This window comes from Lygodium microphyllum, chromosome 17, assembly GCF_053477565.2.
Source record: "Lygodium microphyllum isolate KBCC chromosome 17, Lygodium_microphyllum_v1.1.10, whole genome shotgun sequence".
Lineage (NCBI taxonomy): Eukaryota > Viridiplantae > Streptophyta > Polypodiopsida > Schizaeales > Lygodiaceae > Lygodium > Lygodium microphyllum.
Window position 1 is genome coordinate 77829607 of NC_141151.1, and position 19367 is coordinate 77848973.

General features: G+C 43.1%; 1 protein-coding gene across 2 annotated transcripts in view; it reads left to right on the forward strand.

Moving 5' to 3' along the window:
* Positions 1 to 1184: 1184 nt before the first annotated feature.
* Positions 1185 to 19367, forward strand: part of LOC148022064 (ubiquitin-like protein ATG12) — a 33499-nt gene continuing 15316 nt past the window's right edge. The window contains exons 1-5 of one of the 2 annotated variants that reach the window (XM_087697677.1): positions 1185 to 1637; positions 1842 to 2235; positions 12992 to 13085; positions 13337 to 13395; positions 13551 to 13619. In XM_087697677.1, the coding sequence (XP_087553803.1) occupies positions 13052 to 13085; positions 13337 to 13395; positions 13551 to 13619 (162 nt within the window). In that variant the 5' untranslated portion in view covers positions 1185 to 1637; positions 1842 to 2235; positions 12992 to 13051. The remainder of the gene's footprint in view (positions 1638 to 1841; positions 2236 to 12991; positions 13086 to 13336; positions 13396 to 13550; positions 13620 to 19367) is intronic. The other variant, XM_087697678.1, reaches the window with a different exon arrangement.

Genomic DNA, 19367 nt, shown 5'->3' on the forward strand with positions numbered 1-19367 from the left:
ATCTTTTTATTCTCTTATTCTCTCTTTTAAATTTTATATTCTCTCTCTCTCTTCCCCCTCTCTCCTTCTCTCTCCCTTCCTCTCTCACTCAAAAAATATTTAAATTTTAAAAAGACTTCTCTTTTTTTTCCCACCTCTCTTCCTCTTTTCCTCTCTCTTCTTCTTATTCTTATTCTTCTCTCTCTCTCTCTTCCCCCTCTCCTCTCCTTTCCTTCTCTCTCCTCTTTTTTCTTTTTTTCTTTCCCTTAAATTTTTTTCTTTTCTTTTTCTTTTAAATTTTATATTTCCTCTCTCTATAATTATCTCTGTGTTCAAATTCTCTCTTCTTCTTTTTATTTTCTCTCTCTCATTTTCTTCTCTCTGTCTCTGTCTCCCCTCCCTTCTCTTTTTTCATTTTTTATTTTCCTCTCTCTCTCTTAAATTTTATATTTTCTATCTCTATAATTCTCTTTCTCTCTGTTCCCTCCCTCTCATCTTATTTTTTTTTGCTCTTTGTATATTTCTCTCTCTCTCTCTCTCTCCCCCTCATTTTAATTAAATAAAAAGTTTACATTAAAAAGTTTAATATGAGAGAGAGAGAGAGAGAGAGAGAGAGAGAGAGAGAGAGAGAGAGAGAGAGAACCTAAGCCCTACGCATGAGAGAGAGGGAGGGAGGGGGAGAAGAAAAATGTTTAATTAAAAAAAGACAATTCTCTTTCCTCTTTCTCCCCCTTCTCTCTCCGTCTTCTTCTTTTTATCATTCTTCTTCTTCTCTCTCTCTCTTTTATTCTATCTCTTTCTCAAAATGTGTAAAAAACTGTTCGAAAAATTTTAAATTAGAAAAACTTTTAAAATATATAATTAAAAAAGTTTAAATTAAAAAATTCAATCTAATTGAGAGAGAGAGAGAGAGAGAGAGAGAGAGAACCTAGACCCAATACATGAGAGAGAGGGAGGGGAAAGGGGAGGAATTTAATTAAAAAAGGAGGTGAGAAAATGATGCTTTAATAAAAAAAGGGAAAAAAAAGAGAAAATGAGATATTACATGTGAGAAAGAGAGGAAAAGAGAGAGGGTTTTGATTTTTTTTTTTGAAAAAGATAATAATTTCAGGAAACCCTCTGAAAGTTTAAGGCTTTCCGAACCTATAACTAAAATAATATAATAGTAAGATAATTCTGAGTTTACAGCTATATATGTGTGTCTCTGTATGCGCGCATGGAAATCTTCCTCAAGATCATCACCATCATCATGTATATACGTGTCTGTGTGCGCGCATGGTAATCATCCTCAAGATCGTCACCATCACCATCACCATCATCATCTTCTTTAACCTCATCATCATCATCATCATCATCAATGTTAAACAGCGGGACGCGGAATGCTGGGAGGATGTAAGGTAAGGAGCACCGAGGGGTAGCGGAGCCAGAAGAGTGTCGCCATAAAGACATGTTTCGTCTTTCAAAACCCACAGCGGATGAACAGGCAGCCATTTTCTCGCTTGACTCTAGAGAGCTCCTCAAAAAAATTTCGCAGCAGATACAAACATCGCAGTCTTAAGAAGAACGGTTGCAGAGAGGGACCAGTAAGCTCACACTTTACAGAGAGATCGAAAGCAACCCCATGTGACATGCGTTCGTCAGTCACAGAATCAAACCTGGTATGTACATTCTCGTTTTTGTGAAATTATGGTGGAGCAACACTGCTTTTGTGACCCTATTCAACAAACCCAGATAAAGAAAGAGATACAACGTGCTTTTGTGAAAGAACAGCTTTTTGCCTTAAATAAGACGTAGCCCAATCCCCACTCTTTATTAATTATCCTCTGACGGAAGGTTCCCCCCATCATGCGGCTGCTTTGCAGATAATGGTCGATGCCCTATTGTACATCGCTGTCTTGCTATTGATCGCTGCCCGCCTACTCCATCGTGGCTGGTTGCTGTCAAACACCCTGCTGCACCTACTGCCTTCATCTTGGATCAGCAATTTGGAGTAGCACGATCAACACTTATGAGCGCCATGGCAGCCTGTTAAGCTAGAGCATAATCGCTAGCTCCATCGATCATCTTGGGAGGTTGATGCCTTGAGCAATGCATGCAATCGATTGTTGAAGCACCATAACCAACGGATGGCCGACAATAGTGTATACAGATGGTCTCTACCATCATCACAGTAGTGTGCCCGTATAGTAGCACCCCCCTTAAAACGACGTCTTCACAATAGCATCTCCATACTTGAACTTAATGAAACTTTATCCGGTGAGTCCCTACCATCCCAAGTCTCAATGTTACTCTCTCTCTCTCTCTCTCTCTCTCTTCATTCTCTCTTAAAAAATTTCCTTAGGCAGACATTGCAAGAGGGGGAGTCTAATGGCGGTATCTTTCCATCTCTGTCTTCTTCATAAACATCATCGTCATAGTCTCATAGCTCAAGCATGCGAACCTTTAAGTTTCGTGCTTTTCTTCTCTCTCTAATTACACGAATCATGATAGCGATGGAGGTAACATAGGCTTCAAATTGTGGAAGGAATATCTTGAATTGGGCATGGAATGCAATGAGTGAAAATGCAGTGGGATTCTTCTCCCTCTTCTTTTCTCTTTGACATAAGGGAGGGTTTGAGGAGAGCTTAAAGGGGTGAGAGGGGCTCAATTTATGAATTTGGTTACTAGGGAGAGGTTTCTTTTTGAAATATTCTTATGACCTTTCATTTAACATTTTGATTGTTTTTACCATTAATTCACCGCATCCTTTTTTGCCCATTGATGAACACTTAAAGGTACATATGTTAGTGCACCATCAACGCATGCTGTGTATTTGTGCACTTACCATTGCGTGCTGTGCACCCTTGCACCTGAGTATACACACCAATAGCATACCACATGAGTTATATCCATGAATATAAAAGGATAGGACATTAGACTCACCTCCCAACCCTAGAGCCAAAGAGCCTCAATCTCGAGCCTAGGAGACAGCAGCACTTTAGGTCACCACCACATCCCAAGAATTGGTGTCTCATATAATCGGTCCATAGCATTCCGGTGTATGGATGCATCAACCAATGGCCTAAGATTCCAAGAGTGGTGATCACACAATGATATGCGCAATAAGGCCTTGAGTCCTATAAATAGGCTCAGTCACCCTAACTTTAGTGTTCTTCGTGCATACATACTAAGTCACTTCATAACCACTGGGACCAATGCTACTAGCGGCTGTCTGGATGTCCAAGGATGTAACAGTTGAGACATGTTGGCCAATGTAGTTTTAATGCAAAAGTCTCTAATCTCCTTGGGCAGCCCACATCATTACTTCTCTATTTGCTTCAGAATTTGGATAGTATGATAGAAAGTAATAGGCAACAATGCCTCCCAAATTTTTTTATTATATTGCTCCAAGTTCTTGCATTGAGAAGCATCAAGCTTAAGCCAAGTAGTCATTCCTCGTCAACCTTGTGGATGCAAATACTTGTTTAAACTGTACCCATTAGACTTCATTGCTTTGCCATCCTCATTAAAGTCTTTTGTCTTCCCTTTTGGAGCCACATTATCATAAACACATGGCTGCAAAAAGGGTACATTGGTTGCATTTACATCATGACCAGCATTAAGCAAAACATTTATCAGACCGGCATTCATTCATGAGCCCCAAACACTACAGGGGTAGTAAATGCATTCTTAAACATTCCGGTTTGTGCATTGGAAACCATGTCACTATGACTATCATTGGATTATGCATGCCATCAACCATTCCTAGATACATTGGACCATGCATTGCTTGCTGCATATCGAAAACATTTGGGCCATACATGACCATAGCTGAATCACAACCAGCCATTGCATGGAATATGGAACCACCTCCAAAGTATCTCGGGGGCTGGATACGCTACATTGGGATGCATATTTTGTTATCCAAAAGTTATTAGATTGGCATTTCCAAAGATTGCTAGACAATTGCTGTCGTTGCCTCATTGCCATCATTTGCTTCTGCCCAATATTACATTTTGTACCTCTTGAACTGAGCTGACTTTTTGGAAAGTCATGCTGATCAAAAGCTTTGCATGATGATTCCTTCTTTTTACTCTTTTTGTCCTTCTTTGAAGAATGCAAAAATTAATTAAACTGAGGATCCTTTGCAATATTAAAAAATATGCTCAATTGCTACCCTCAATTGTGCCTTAAATTGGGCATCAAAATCCTCTTCTTCTTGCTGGTCTAGAACATTAGGGGGTCTTGAGGGACCTGCCTCATTATCAAATCCAACATTCTCAGCATGCTGCCCATGTTGTTTGCCCATTCCAAGATCAAGCATTGCATTTTTTCCAATGCTTTGTGATCATCTAGATCATGATGCATCACCATAACTTGAATCCTTACCACATGAGTATGAGTTTGATGATGACATGCTTGCTGTTTTCCACACAGCTGATCACAAATTCAGCAAATTGCAAATGCATTTACTTGCAATTAGGTGTCTTAGGCCCACCTTTTTGAAGGAGTTGATGCATCCTGATGATGGAACCATGAAACCAGCTTCCTTCTTGGATAGGGTGGTAATTAACTTGATTAATCAGCAATTACAGCAAACAATTTATTCATCAAATTGAATTAAACACTTTAACACTTTGATTGGAGATAGCTGAGACCCAATTGGCCCAAATTTGGCATCCCTTGTGGCATTTCTTTAGCTTGTATTTCTTCAAATCTGTAGCACACGAAGATATTGGATGATTTCTCTCTTCAAATTTGAACACTTTGGGCTGCCACAAATGACCAGCAGCATCATGACTCGAATTTGCCCCTTGATTTTGGTACAATTTGGGCATAAATTGGACCAAAAACACTTGCTTGCCGGTCACTCTTATTGTGGATGAGCAATTTCCTTCAAATTTTTTTGTAAATCTTTGAATTTTAGCAGTTGCTTTGATCATTGGGCTTCCAATTTTGCGGATAAGCTTCCCAAGATGATTGAGAAACTCTAAATCTAGTAGAAATTAGGGTTTTTGACAAAAAACAAGCTACTGTTCACTTCAGCTTTGCTAAGAATGACTGAGACTAGTGTGTATGATGCTTGGATTACTCAGTTTCACAGTGACTTGGGTGTGCAAAGGTTATGACAAAGCATTGGGATTGATGTACAAATAGGAACGAGACACCATACAACAAATAAGATTAGTTTAGAACTAAGGTTTATATATATTACATATTGTTTGTAGTGTGCAGTTATGTGGAACCAAGTTTGCATCTCCAATGTTACTTTTGTTGGTCAATTGGTATAAGGGTGGTTATACACTCATTCGGATAGAAAAACGGTGCAAGGTCGTGCGATTGAGGTGTCAAATGTAAAAATGTTTAAAAGGGTGTTTTCTTGCAAAAAAGTTGACCGGGATTACCCTCTTGCCTAACTTAAGGGATTTACGTAAGGTGAGGTTGGCAACCAATAACCTCGAAGATTTGTGCTACATAGCTATACAACAAGCCAACCATTTCTTAATGTGCAGAAAGAGTGTTTTAAATTATATAACCATTGCATAGAAACATGAAACGGGGAACGAGAACCAGGAATGGGCACGGGGACGAGGACGGTGACAGAGACGCTAAACCTAGGGAACGAATAGGAATACCATTAAAAAATTAAAATTCATGAATGAAAAAAAATAAAATTTCACTCATAATCCATGTGGAGTTTCAAAACCAAGACATATAATCCACAGGGATAAATTATTTTAAGTTTTAACTTTAAAGATATCGTGCATCATTAGTCATTATTATAAATTGAATTACAACTTACAAGGCTCAAGAGTCAAGCTAGTCAATTAAAAAATGCATAATACATATGCCATAAATTTTAAAATAATGAACAATGAACTAAACTTTAAGTCTAACTTGAAAGAACATGTCCATTGTCAAAAAAGGCTACAAATATGAAGTCTAATCTCTAGATTGAAGCAAAATGCGGCATGCCAAAATAGGCCAAAGGGCAATTGCAAGAGTGCACGTACAGATATAATGTCGGCACACAATTGCCTAAGTGTCACATTATCAATGATCAAATACATATGTCATTAGACTCATGATAAGTAAACTAAATCAAATATCATCATCATGATGTGAGGTTGCTCTAGTTGCTCTTGAAGAGCCAGCCTCATCATCATGTGTACCATGATCTGCTGGATCTCTCTCAACCTCAACATGTGTCTCTTCTTGCTGCATCTCCCACTCTGAATGGATCGATCTTTGCTCATGCTATTATATAACATCCTTAAATTAACACTAATGAATATTAGATCATTTGCCCTCTCCACACCAAGACAGTTCCTGTTCTTTGAAGAAATGTGAGCCACAGTTGCTCCAAACAAGAGGAGCTAATTGACTGAATCAAAATGTGGATGGCTAGTTGCTGCAACTCAAGACCATGTGAACCATAGTTCTCCCACCACAAAGCTGCCCTAATCTTGCAACGATCCTCTTGTTGCATTCCCACAACCAAAAAAGCCTTGAAAGGTCCTATGACATGAAAGTTGGTCTTTGATCTTTTATCTAGTACCATGATCAAGCACTAGACAAGACAATATAAGTCTCCATGTATCCATAACCTTAGTGTCATTCTCCTTACCCTTGCCCCTAGAACTCAGGATTCACATCAAATGTAGCTACATGCATGTTCCATAGTCTCATATACCTTGTCAATGCAAGGCTGCATAACATCCATATCCCTCAATAAATACACAATAGGTGATACCATAGCATCTATCCGCTTTACATGAGTCCAAAAAGCCGAGTTATTTGCTTTCTCCAATGCTGATGAGGTGAACTTATCACTAAGAAATAATTCCTTCAGGTACCACTACATTCCTTTAATCTGCCTAGCATCAAGAAGTTAAAGGTAAACCTAATATCAAAATATTTTAAAAGCATCTTCTTCGACCACAAAGAGAAATGATGGTGAAGAAACTGGTGATTCAAAACAAAACTAACCATTTAAGCTCCTTGCTCTATAATAGGTGCAATTCAAGACAAGTTACCAATATCCTTCAGTAGGTTATTTAAGCAATGATCCATACAATATGAAACTGTGATATGCAGATAATATATGTGGATGATAGCACTGATTGCCCTCTTTGCGAGCTCTCCATCTACAATAAATCCTACAACATGCTCTAGGCCAATAAGCTCAATACTTGTAACCCACTATGCTGCAAGTACATTTACCAACTTTTCTGTTCATGCATCATATGAAGATATGAAAGACATCTCCCCATGAGAATAGCGACCATGCCATGAATGGATCGCTTGCGTGTATCACTCCAACCATCAGCAATCAATGAAACTCCATTTTTACCCCACAAGCTCTTTTTGGTCACTCCTACTTGCTTAACAAGGTGCTTCTCCTTGTTGAGCAACATGGTGTGTAAGGTCTCTGATGATGGAGGTACATACGATGGGCCATACTCACTAATCTTCTTGCACATTAATTTTAAATACTCTGATCTATCTATACGAAACTGTACGTGGTCATGATAGAAAAACGTGCCACTGATATATCCACCTCTTCCTTCTTCTTAGAATCCCAACCAACATCAAGTGTGCTTTTGTCTACATGCAACATGTGGTGTTGCCGATGCCATGGCCGATGCAATACTTGCAGTAGGTATGGAGGTAGCAGTTCCTGATACTGATCTTGCTCTTGACACATTTGATGGGGGTGGTGTCACAAAAGTTGTAGGGTTAATTGCAACATGTTGTGGTCTACACATGGTCACAAAACTCCTTTTGCTTCTGCAAGGTCACATTAGAATTAAACTGCACCTCTGAATTTGGCTCATGTAGTAGATGAGCTCAGACCTAATTATGCATAAGATGAAACAAATAGCAATTGGCATTTCATATTCTAATATTTAAGTAACTTTGAAAAATTAAAATCAATAAAAAATTAAAATAGAAATGCTCGGTTCAATGGATTACCTTGTTTGCCTACTAGTTTACTTGTATAGGCAAAGCTTGCAATCCCATGGTCGAGATCCTTCACCACTCAATAGGTGGTCAGCATTTACTTCTTTCCACTGTGACCAATCATCAAACCTTTTTCCTCGACCAGTAGCATGATGAGCGGGGTGGAAAGATGAAGCCATTTTAGGTTGAAAACTGAAATAAAAATGGCTGAAGAAAAGCCTAAAGGGCTGGCTATTGTGAAGAGACTTGAGAGATGGGAGAAGAGTGAGGGAGAACATAGGAGAGAGAAGGGGGGAGGGAGAAGGAAGAAGAGGAGAAGTGAGAGAAGAGGGAAGTGGAGGAAGAAGGAAGAGGGAAGTGGGGAGTTGGAGAAGGAAGAGAGAAGAGGAGGTGATGGCATTGCAGATGGGAGCTGACGGGACCTGTGGGACGGGAGTTGATGGGACCTATGGGCGGGCGAGAGCGTGCGGATAGAGTTGGATAGCATGCGTGAAATGAGTAGGAGGCGGAAGCTGTTAGCAGACACGTTTGTGTTTTGCTGAAAATGCAGCTTTTTGCTTGGAGGTGTCCGCTTTTCTTGTGCCACTTACCTGTTTTGCTGCCCACTTCCTCCCCTGTTGGAGATGATAGACTTCCTTGGTTAGGCAACAGTCTTCTGCTGCAAAGGCAGTGTTCCTTGGTCAGGTGACAGCTCTCCTCAGTAAACACACATAGTCCTTGTGCAAGCGACAATCTCTCTCTCCCAAGCGGACCCTCTACATCGACTTCCTTGTGATCCTGTAGCCGTTTCCTCCTGTTTCGAGGCTGTCTACTACCAGAACGCAGATTTCTTGTGGGTGTCTTGCAGGATCTCGAAGATGTCTTATCACCAATTCTTTGTTGACTTGGAGGATGAGAGCTCTGTTCCTTCCACAGAGAGACGGAGAGATTTCTATGCTAGTTCACATGATGACTGGAGGTCACCTAGCCCGTTTGAATGGGATCCCTCTCCTCCCTATTCTCTCCATGTTTCATAGAAGGCATGTTCTGTTGGCCTTCATATGCCTTTCATGGCATCCTCTATATAGGTGCCCATACTCCCTTCTTTGCCCAAAGGAGACTGGCTTGATGGTTCCAACTACTCGCTTTGGTTGTGTAAAGTGGAGTGTATCCTTGATACCTTCGATCTTTGGGAGTTTGTTATCCATTGTTGAGCTAAAATATGCATTACTTGCTGATTAGCCTCTTAAACAGCCCCAAAACACACTAAAAATGCTCTTTTAGAGTAAAACCCTAAAACGGGGAGTGGTTCGAGAGAGTTCAGTGGAAACCCTAAAACGGGGAGTGGTTCGAGAAAGTTTAGTGGAAACCCTAATTTTTGAGGCGCCCTTCCACATCTATAAATAGACAGGCTGCCCCCATTCAGCAATCATCCTTGTTTGCAGGTTACACCAGCCCACACACCCTCTGCTGCTGTTGGCGTCCAGTTTCCAGCCTGTAGCCCGCCTCCATCTGCTGTCCAGCCATCATCGACTGTAGCCACATGATCTTCAGCCTGTCCATTGCTGTAGGCGACAGCTCTCAACTGCTGGCGACTGCTCCAAACTGTCCCAGACTGTTGTTCAGCCTGCTGTCCATCATCTCCAAGGTCAGCCAGCCTACGTTTTCAGCATTGCAGGCCCTGACACTCTCACAAACTGTTTCAGCCTGCTGTTTACCGCAGACTGTGCATAGTTTCCAGCCCTCGATCGGTGGTACACTGCTGCGTTTACTAGTTTCCAGCCTCCAGACTGCTGCGTTTTGGTGACCAGCCTGCTGCCATTCACTATTCAGCACTCCTACACTCCGACTGGTGGTCACAGACTTGGGATCCGTCTTCGGTGGACATCACACTCTGACATTGCTCTGCCCTTGAGCACACTGTATACTCTTACATTCATTTACAGCATTCATTCACTTCAGAGTTGTGTTCTCTCTCTCCCTTCTTCTGTTTGTGTTTGAGTTTTTGTGTTTGAGTTTTGAGTTTTGCGTTTAGGGTTTGAGTTTTACCCTCTATGTCTATGTCTGTGTCTTTGTGTTTCTGTTGTGGTCGTACACTCTGTGTGTCCTTAGTGCAAACCCTAGCAGTCTTCTTAACACCCACCCTATTTCGTGTCCAATGGAGGATCCTACCGTTGGATAGGTCATTACGCTTGTTACTCATAATCAAATTAGTGTCTGATGCTATTGAGATATTGTGTAGTAGGTACACCATAATTTGATAAGTTGAAGAGCTAGCATCCATAAAAATTTGTTCAGACTCAAAACATTAGGCGCTTACGCTTCCTTTTCTGCAAGTCCTCAAAATAAGATTTATGTTAGGATTAAACAAATAGAGAGCTTTGTAGCTTTAGCTAAGGCCTATGGAGACTTGCTCTCGGGGGCCATATGTGGAGCATTGCTCTACTGCAATATTAGTACTTTAATGAAGACTCATCAATTTCGAAAGAGGGTTAAGCTGGATCTTTCCTCTTTATAAGCTTATAGGATTTTGTCCTAGTGCATGTGCGCAGGTTGCGGAAAGCAGTGGAAGTGTGGACAAAACTTGCTTCTTTGTACCATTAGAAGACATTTGGCCATTGGATTACTCTCGAGAAGAAGTTATGGATGCTCATTGTTGATGACTCTTCTTCCATGAAGGATCATAATAACAGGTTGAAGGATATGAGGGATGAGCTTGTGTCCCTTGGTAGAATGATCTCTTCAAAGGATATGGATAGGATTCTTTTGACTCAACTGCCATCTCCTTGGTTTGATGTCTTTGACACTAGTCTTCTTACATCGAGGACCTGTGAGAAGCTTCTATGGGAGGAGCTTGCCCCGTTTGTTTTGGAGCATGATGAGCCCACCAAAGAGATAGCTAGTGGATCCACCTCCACCAAAGCTATTGTTACCGGTTTGGGAGGGGGAAAGAAGAGGAAAGGGAAGTCAAAGGCTTACAGACAGGAGAGTTCTTTAGGCTTTAACTCTGACTCAAAGAAGCCTAAATGTCCATATTGTGGGAAGGGGACACATCCAGAAGAGAAATTTTGGAAGTATCCTCACCTTCGTCCGAGAGCGAAGGACGAACCTAAAACATCTGAGCCTTCTATCTCTACTCCAGTGCTTACCCATGAGTCAGCACTCCTTTATATTGTTGAGAAGCCTTCTTCAGTGGTTGCCTCGTCTTCTGAGAGGCCTTGGCTGGTTGATAGTGGAGCTTCTTGTCATATGACTCCACGAGGTGATTTGTTGCAGGATCTATGCTCTTTTGAGGGTTAGTCACACTCTGGGTGCCATTGTTTCGGTGCCTATTTGTGGTGTTGGCACTTTGCCTCTACTTCCTGACTGTGCGTCAAGCTCCCTTTCACAGGCCCTTTATGTTCCTGATTTGGGATTTCCACTCCTCTTAGTTTATGGCCTTACTAGGCTTGGTACTCCGGTTGTCTTCACTGAGCAAGCCGTTTGTATTGAGGATTTTTCTATAGGGGCTATCATTGCGACAGGTTTGTAGGAGGGTGGGCTTTACAGGCTCCATTCTCCTTCTCTTATGCAAGGTCCTCCAAGGCAATTGTCTATTGCTACTTTTGTTTTCACTTGTGTATCATCTTTTCCAGAGGTTTCTTCCCATTCCCCACCCTCTCCTTCCATGGTTCCCTCGTATCCCCCATCCCTTTTAGAGGGGGACGATCTTAGTGATGTGGCCGTGGATTTCTTGGCCCCTAGTGTTTCAGAGGGGGCTTTCCAAGATTGTGAGGAGCTTCTTCATTAGCAGTCTTCATTGACGGACTTTATCGACATTGGCATTCCTCTTGCCATCCCAGAATCCGTTTCTCCCTTGGCCGTTTGCTACATCCAGGATATGAGGGGATGTTAGCAGTTATATTTGTCATGCCTTGGGATCTCTTGCTTGTGAGCCTCAGTCTACGAAGACTTTACAAGCTTTGACTCGTCTATCTCTTGTTTTGACGGAGGAGGTAGCTCATTCTAGAGTTCTCAGTTTATTGCATTTTTGTGTATTTTCTCCTCCAGATGGGATTTTATGTGCATTTCCCAAGGCTGTTTTTGCATTCTTTAGCCTGCCTTACTTGCTGGACATTGTCCACCCTTTTTGAGATTTTTCTAAGCGATTATCAGTGTTGTAGACATTGCAAAGAACCTTGAGTTTCATGCTCACATGAAGCACATCAAGGTTCAATACCACTAACTTAGGAATGTAGCTTGGACGATGAGCTAGAGCTAGAGTATTGCCCTATGAAGGACAATTTTGTTGACATCATGAAGGCCTTTCCATTGCCTCCTATGCTTCATGACACGTGTCTTCCCACTCTTCAGTCACTCCTAGGATCTGAGAGCATTCATGATTTATTTCATTGTTTTCTACATGTCATCTCTTGTTTGTGAGCCTCAATTTGAGTTAGATGGAGGCATTAGATGCTCTAAGTAGTATTTGCATTGGTCATTTCCATTCTTTTGTGCCATTTGGCCCAACACCATGTAACCCCCTTTTTTTTGGATGTTTGGCCATTTCTTGGTTGGACATACAATTATTGGCCATTTTTTGGCAAGTCCAGGTTGCATTTAAGTCCAATCAGCCAGATTTAATGGTTTTGCCTATTAGGCACCTTGGCTCTTCATTCTCCATCCACTCGTTCTCTTTATCATCAGCTTCTTGACTTCTTGTTGTTGGCAATTTCCTCTCATGCAGCTGCCAATCCTGTGCCCTCATTTATGGGTCTTTGTGACACCTGTATAGGGGGCTTTAACAATTGTATACAGCCTGCTTTTCAGCATTCTATTCAGCTTGTGTTTTTTCTTTTGTCTGTGTTCTCTCTTTGTCTCTCATTAATGATTATGTTCAGCTTCTGCATGCACATTCACAATTTAGACCTCTTCTCTACACAAGTTTACTTGTACATTCGATTTCCTTGCAAGCACAGGATCACCATTTTTTACCATGTTTCCAATTCATTCTTCATCAGTTTAATACTTGCAGGCACTTTCTCAAATTGATATCGATAATTATTTATGTAGTTATTTATGGTAATTTGTATCTCTTCAAATTTTATAGGTGGCAAGAACTTTCTCAATTTGAAACGTTGTTAATGGAGTGAAAGTGGCTAGGATAGCTATGGAATCACCAGTTCCATCAGCTGTTCAGAAAGGTAAAAAGATATTGATCTCAAATATCATGGGCATTGATGATCTTAGAAATATCAAGAGGTACATGTAAGGTGCTATCATGTTAATGTGGAGGGCCTGATCAACTGTGTGTTGTCATTTGCAATGATTGATCATTTAAACATAGTTTGAGTGTGATTGTAAGGATATGGTTTTGCTAAATGTACCAATGATATACAGAAAATTTTGTGTGGCTGTCTGCTTGACTAGTTAGTGGATCTTTTGTTTGATGCAGTTGTGGTGCTTTTTAGAGCAACAGGGGATGTCCCAATTCTCAAGCAAACAAAATTCAAGGTGCATAAAACTGAACCACTATGTGCATGCACATGCCCACATATATATTGACCTCTAGTTCATACGCCCATTCACACTCGTGAACATGGTAACAGTGTTCTTTTGTGCATTTCAAAGAGCATTTTTGTATGTACTTTAAGATATGCAATGTGCAGATAGATGCTACAGAAAAATTTGCTAAAGTAATAGACTTCTTACGAAGGCAGTTGCACCGTGAATCTGTGGTAAGCTTTTCAACTTATTCTTACAAAATCCTTAATGCATTCATAGAAGATAAAATAGGACACACTTGTCAATATTATTGTATGTCTTTTTGCTGATCTAATTTGCTAGACACACATATTTAAAGAGAGATTGTTTAGTGGCAGTTGTTTTGTTCAACTATTGGTGCAAAGATTGATGAGACTCTTCAATTCTTGTCAATCTGCATGGATTATAGCCATCTGGTGCTTTGAAACTCGAGAAGATCTGAAACTGCTTAGAGAAACAATCTTCAAAATCTAGCGCTAAAAAACTTGAGATGATTATAACAAGAGTTTTTAAAAATGTGTGATCATACAAGACTCAGTTTAGAACCAAACTGGCCTTCAGTGAAACTAAAGGGCAGTGAAACATAGACTAACAAGCACAATGTAACATCATAGTTTACAACCAAACTGGCCTTCAGTGAAACTAAAGGGCAGGGAAACATAAACTAACAAGCACAATGAACAAACTTGAAAAATTAGCAATTAATAACTCGCAACTGTGGATCTAGAATGCTCCCACATTGAGAGATGACACTTGTTGGCTCCAATTTCCCCCAAACTCTGGTACCTCTTTCCATATTTCTAAATTTATAAGAGAACTTTCTAAAGCAGAGTACAAAAATGCTGACACTAAGCTGGGAGTTCTTGCAAGCTAGTGTCATTTGATGACTACTAGCTCAGATACCATTTATGGCAATCCCAAATTAGTCAAATCAGCCTGGAAACACTACTTCATAGCTAGCAAACCAGTCCCTATTTTGACCCACAATCCTTTATGCATGCCAATCAAAATCACTCTAGCTTTGCCCTTGTCTATCCGAACTGTCCCTCTTACCAATGGCATAATTTTACATGACAAACTGTCCCAATTAAATTCTATTAGGCACCAATGTGCTGCCATAATTGTATGGCCTGAGCATTGCATTCATGTCCAATTTCCCAACTCTGAGCACATGCACAACAGAAAACTGACCAATCTCTTTCCAAGCTTGTGTCTACCCAAATACAGGGGTTTTTACTGCAGCATGCAGCCTGTATGGCCCTGATTCAGCATAATTATTGCTAGAAAAAGAGAGAGAAGAAGATAATCCATCCCAAATGATCCAATCAGCAGCATGATGCTAGAGAAGATGGCACATGGCCCTTTTGCTGATACAAATCAATATATGACATTGTTGCTAGTTCAAGAATGCTTCTGTGTTGGCAATAATGTTGTTCAGATTATCACAATGCTAGACATTGCAGATCTTGATGCTGCTCCCCAATCCACCATAGCTCTTCAATCCATCATATTCAAGAATGCTCTTTTCAGCTGTAGGGGTCATTAGCGCCCATACGGTGGGTTGTGGGGGGTTCCTTAGAGCAGTATGCTCGCTCTGCAATCAATGCAAATGCCTTTGAATGCCTTAACATTGCTTCGAGGGAAATTGTAAGTCGATCAAATGGTATTATGGAACCGTAAAATGGACTTGAGAAATGCTCCTACAAGGAGGATTGGAGGGAGAAAATCTGGAGAAAGAGGAGAGAGATGATGGAGTGAGGATGTCTGGAGGGAAGAGGAGAGAGAATGCTGCACAAAGAAGTTTGGAGAGAAAGGGGAGAGATAGAGAGAGAAGTTTGAGCCGAAGACGGGAGGAAGTCTGGAGAGACTAGCCCTTGTGTTGGAGAATATCTTTGGATGTGTCGGCCCAAAAATCTTTGGGTCGGGAGGTTCTTGTAGGTTAGTCTAGATTGGGTCTGCCCAGACTACCAAATTCATGAAGTCTCAAGAAAAAAAGTTAGGAGAAAAGTTAAAAAAAAAAGAGTCTAGAGAAAAAGAGTAAGTCACTCAAGAAGTAAAAAGTAAACCACTAAACTACCTTGCACATGATAAATACATTGTCCCTATGCTACATATAAAAGTGAGTGCTGCTTGAACACTTGTATACAAGTGTGAAATACGACTCAGCTTTTTTTATGCTATATAAACGAGCTCATGTATGGTATTCCCCAAAAAATGCGAGCTCCCTGCTGTCGCGTGCGTTGTTGCTCCGTCCCCGCCATCGTACTAGCTCCCCCTTCCTCGCCTATTGCCTCGTGGCGCAATGTTTCCTCCGCCTCCCCCCCCCCCCCCCCCCCCCGCCCAACCCTCCACCCCAAGCACTGCCTTCGCCTCACCCACTTCCGCCTAATCCCCCCTGCCTTGTTCTCCTGCTTGCGGTTGTGCGTCAGCTTTCCCTCCGCCTCGATCCCTCGCCTCATCCACCGTGACCCCCCGTCTCCTCCGCTTTGATCCCCCGTCTCTTTTGCCTTGCGGCCCTGCCCCCGTACATCAGGCCCAACACTCGTTCTGTGCCCTTTGCGAGCCGGCCTTCAATGGTGTCTAGCATCTCCCCCACGGTCGGAAAAAAGCATTTTTCCCCTCCTCGCCATCGGTCCCCCTCGGGAGCACAGTAGCGTGATTGGTAGGTTCTCAGGAGGGACATGCAATGGGAACCTTTTGTCAGACGCCGGTGCATTTTGCGAGTGCCCCCCTAGTCAAACACCTTGCGCATCGTCCTCTTTGAGGAATAGCCCTTGGCCATCCGTGCCACAGAGTTGGAGTTGAAAGAAACAACGATCTTTGGTTAGGTCGTAGGAGATTCCCCATCTAGGGCTAGCTTCGGGATTGACTTCACTCCATGCTGAGCATTTCAGTGCAGATCGTGGAGGCAATTCTCATGGGTCAAGGGATCTTCATGGTTCGACTCACCTTTGCAGATGCAGCTCGTGAGCTAGTGGATGGCTCACCCTATGCTTCCACGAAGGGGGTCATTCACATGGTTACCTGGTACAGTGGCTTCACAGTGGAGACATTCACACTCCATAATAGGTTTCTTAGACATCTGGTCACCTTACTCTTCCTCAGATTGGCGGTAGAGTATCACTGGTTAGTGGACTTTGGACGGCTCTTCGGCATAGTTCTTTCCGCCTCCTTTGTGGATGTAGTGAGAGCCGCAAGAGTCCCAAAGGTACGGGTGACAGTGAAAGATACAAAGAATATACTAAAGTTTTTGGAGATTGAGACAGGCAGACACTCTTTCAGGTAGCAGGTTATTGTGATTGGGCAGCCAGGGAAGTGCTTGCGTTGCCATGACTTTGGGCATCATGCAGTAGATTGCGTGCGCTTCGGAGCCAAGGCGGCTCCGTCGACAGGCCCGCAGATGGACGCTAATGGTTTTACACGGGTCCAAAGACAACAGAGAGAGAGAAGGCAGGGGGGGCGCAGTCAGCCCCTCAGACACAGCCACGGCAGTAGGGGGCAGGAGGGCGAGAGTCGGCCCCTTGGTAGAGCACCCCGCAGCCCCTTGCTTGCCCCACTTGGCAGGACCACAGGTCTTCACATCCACCACCCATGGAGGCGTCACAGGCTACCTCACCCGAGATCCCACACCCCCCTCCCCCGCAGCTATGGACTAGGGAGTGGGACAAAAGGGATTAGATCGCAGAGGAGGTTGCAGAGGTCCTAGTAGAGTCGAGCAGGATCTGCTAGGAGGTAGCCCCACAGGCCAGGCAGCAAAGCTGGGAGGAGGAGAGAGCATTCTGGCGAGACCTAGCAGCCAAGTAGAGACTACTCCAAGAGGCACTAGGGGATCCCACTCTCCATGCATAGGAGGTGTGCGCATGGACAACCCTCGCCGGCCTCGAGGACATGCGCTCAGAGTTTTCCTTTCACACCTCAGCAGCCTTTTGGGTGCGGAAGGGGAACACGATGTGCATGGAGTTTTTTCAAGTGCATTAGCCCTGTACCTCAAGAGAGCAGATACGTAGCCTCCGGGATCAATATGGGAGGATTCGCTCTAGCCCAGATGAGGTGATGGAGATTGCCATTGACTACTACAGACACCTTTTCCAGCAGGAGACAGTCTTAGCCAGAGGACAACACTGTAGACAGCAGGTCTAGGACCACATCTCGTTCCTTGTCACAGAGATGGGACGCTTCCTCCTAGACCCTTTCACAACGAAGGAATTAGAGGAGGCTTTCCATGCATAGGATGGGTAGAAATGCCCGGGAGAGGATAGTCTTTCTAAGGCCTTCTTCACTACCTACTGGGAGGTGGTGAAGGACCCCCTACTGTTGGCCTTTCAGGAGATTTTCAGCTCAGGACGGATGCCAGGGAGTCTATCGGTAGGTCTTGTCAGTCTCCTCCCCAAAGGGGGAGATCGGTTGGAGCTATCCCAATGGAGGCCGATCACCCTGTTGTCAATGGCCTATAAGGCATTGGCCAAGATGATTGGTAGGTGACTCCACCCTGTGCTTCAAGACATCATTCATGACACACAGACAGGTTTTGTCCAGGATAGGAGCATCCTAGACAATGTCTTCACCTTCTTTGAGGCGACTGAGTGGGCCCAGCACAGTGGTCAGGGATTGGCTGTACTTCTCCTGGACTTTGATAAAGCCTATGAGAGGGTTGATTGGGACTTCTTGGAGGGTACCATGGTGAGGTTGGGCTTTCCCCAGGCATGGATTCGAGGGGTCTTTGCACTTTACAGATCGGCTACCAGCAGGGCTCTCATAGGTGGCAAGAGGGGGGAGGAGTTTCGGCTGGAGAGATCGATCTGGCAAGGCTGTCCTCTGGCCCTGTATCTGTTCCTACTCTTTGTAGAGGCGATGTCTTACTTCCTCAGGTCATATGTGAGCGGGCTACGTGGCCTTCGTCTTCTGGTGAGAGTGGAGACGAAGATGTTAGATTCAGAGTATGCAGATGATACCGCACTTTATATAGAAGATTGTTGGGAATAAAGGGCCATCGTGCCTTTTATATGTGCACGGGTGTGAACACACCCTTAGCACATTTGTACTTTCATATATATCTATCTAAAACCTAAAGAGGTATACTAGTCTTTGTACCGAACATAAAAGGTGTCGTGGTCACTCTCCTTTCTACTGCTCTCTACTCTTTGTGTGTGTGATCCGTTGCGTTCACTCTCAGCTCTGTCAGGCTCCATCAAACTGGTAACAGAGTTTAAGGTTCTGTGCAAACAATCCCAACCCTTCCCAGTCCACAGATGTCAGCAGGCAGTTGACGGGTGCTAGACGACATGGTCGAGACCAGGCAGGCTACAACGGACCAGCGGGGCATTGATGCAATGCACAGCTGACGGGCTATGCGTATCGAGGAGGCAACTGTGCGTGACAGGGCAGTAGTCGTGATGAGGCAGTCAGGCGACAAGGCAGGCGTAGGCGTGGCAGTTGGGCGACAAGGCAAGCACAAGCGCAACATGATGGGGAAAGACCGGCAGACAAAGCGGTCTGCAGGCGCACGACGAGATAGGCGACTTGTCGTGTTGCGGATTGACGCGACAGGCCAACGGATCAACAAATCCCACATCAGGTGTTTTTTAGAAAAAAATAAGAAAATTTCCCCAAATCTTTTCTTTTACCCCCTTTCCTTTGACAATGTTCATGCATGGAAGCACTGTTTCCGGATCTGTGCAAATCTGCCTTGGAAAAATTGGGGCTTTTTCCAGATTTGGGGACTTTAATGCAGAACTGGACAATCGGACTCAGAAATTGCAAAATCGGTGCACATTTGCTCGGGAATTTTGGGGCTTCTCACATTTTAGTGAATTTTTTTCAATTTCATTGAAATTTGTGCACACCAGACCTGAGAAATTTGGGGATTTGTCCAAATTTGATGCGAGCAAGACACAACAGTGATATTTGTCTCAAAAATTGCAGGAATTTGAGACATTTTGCCT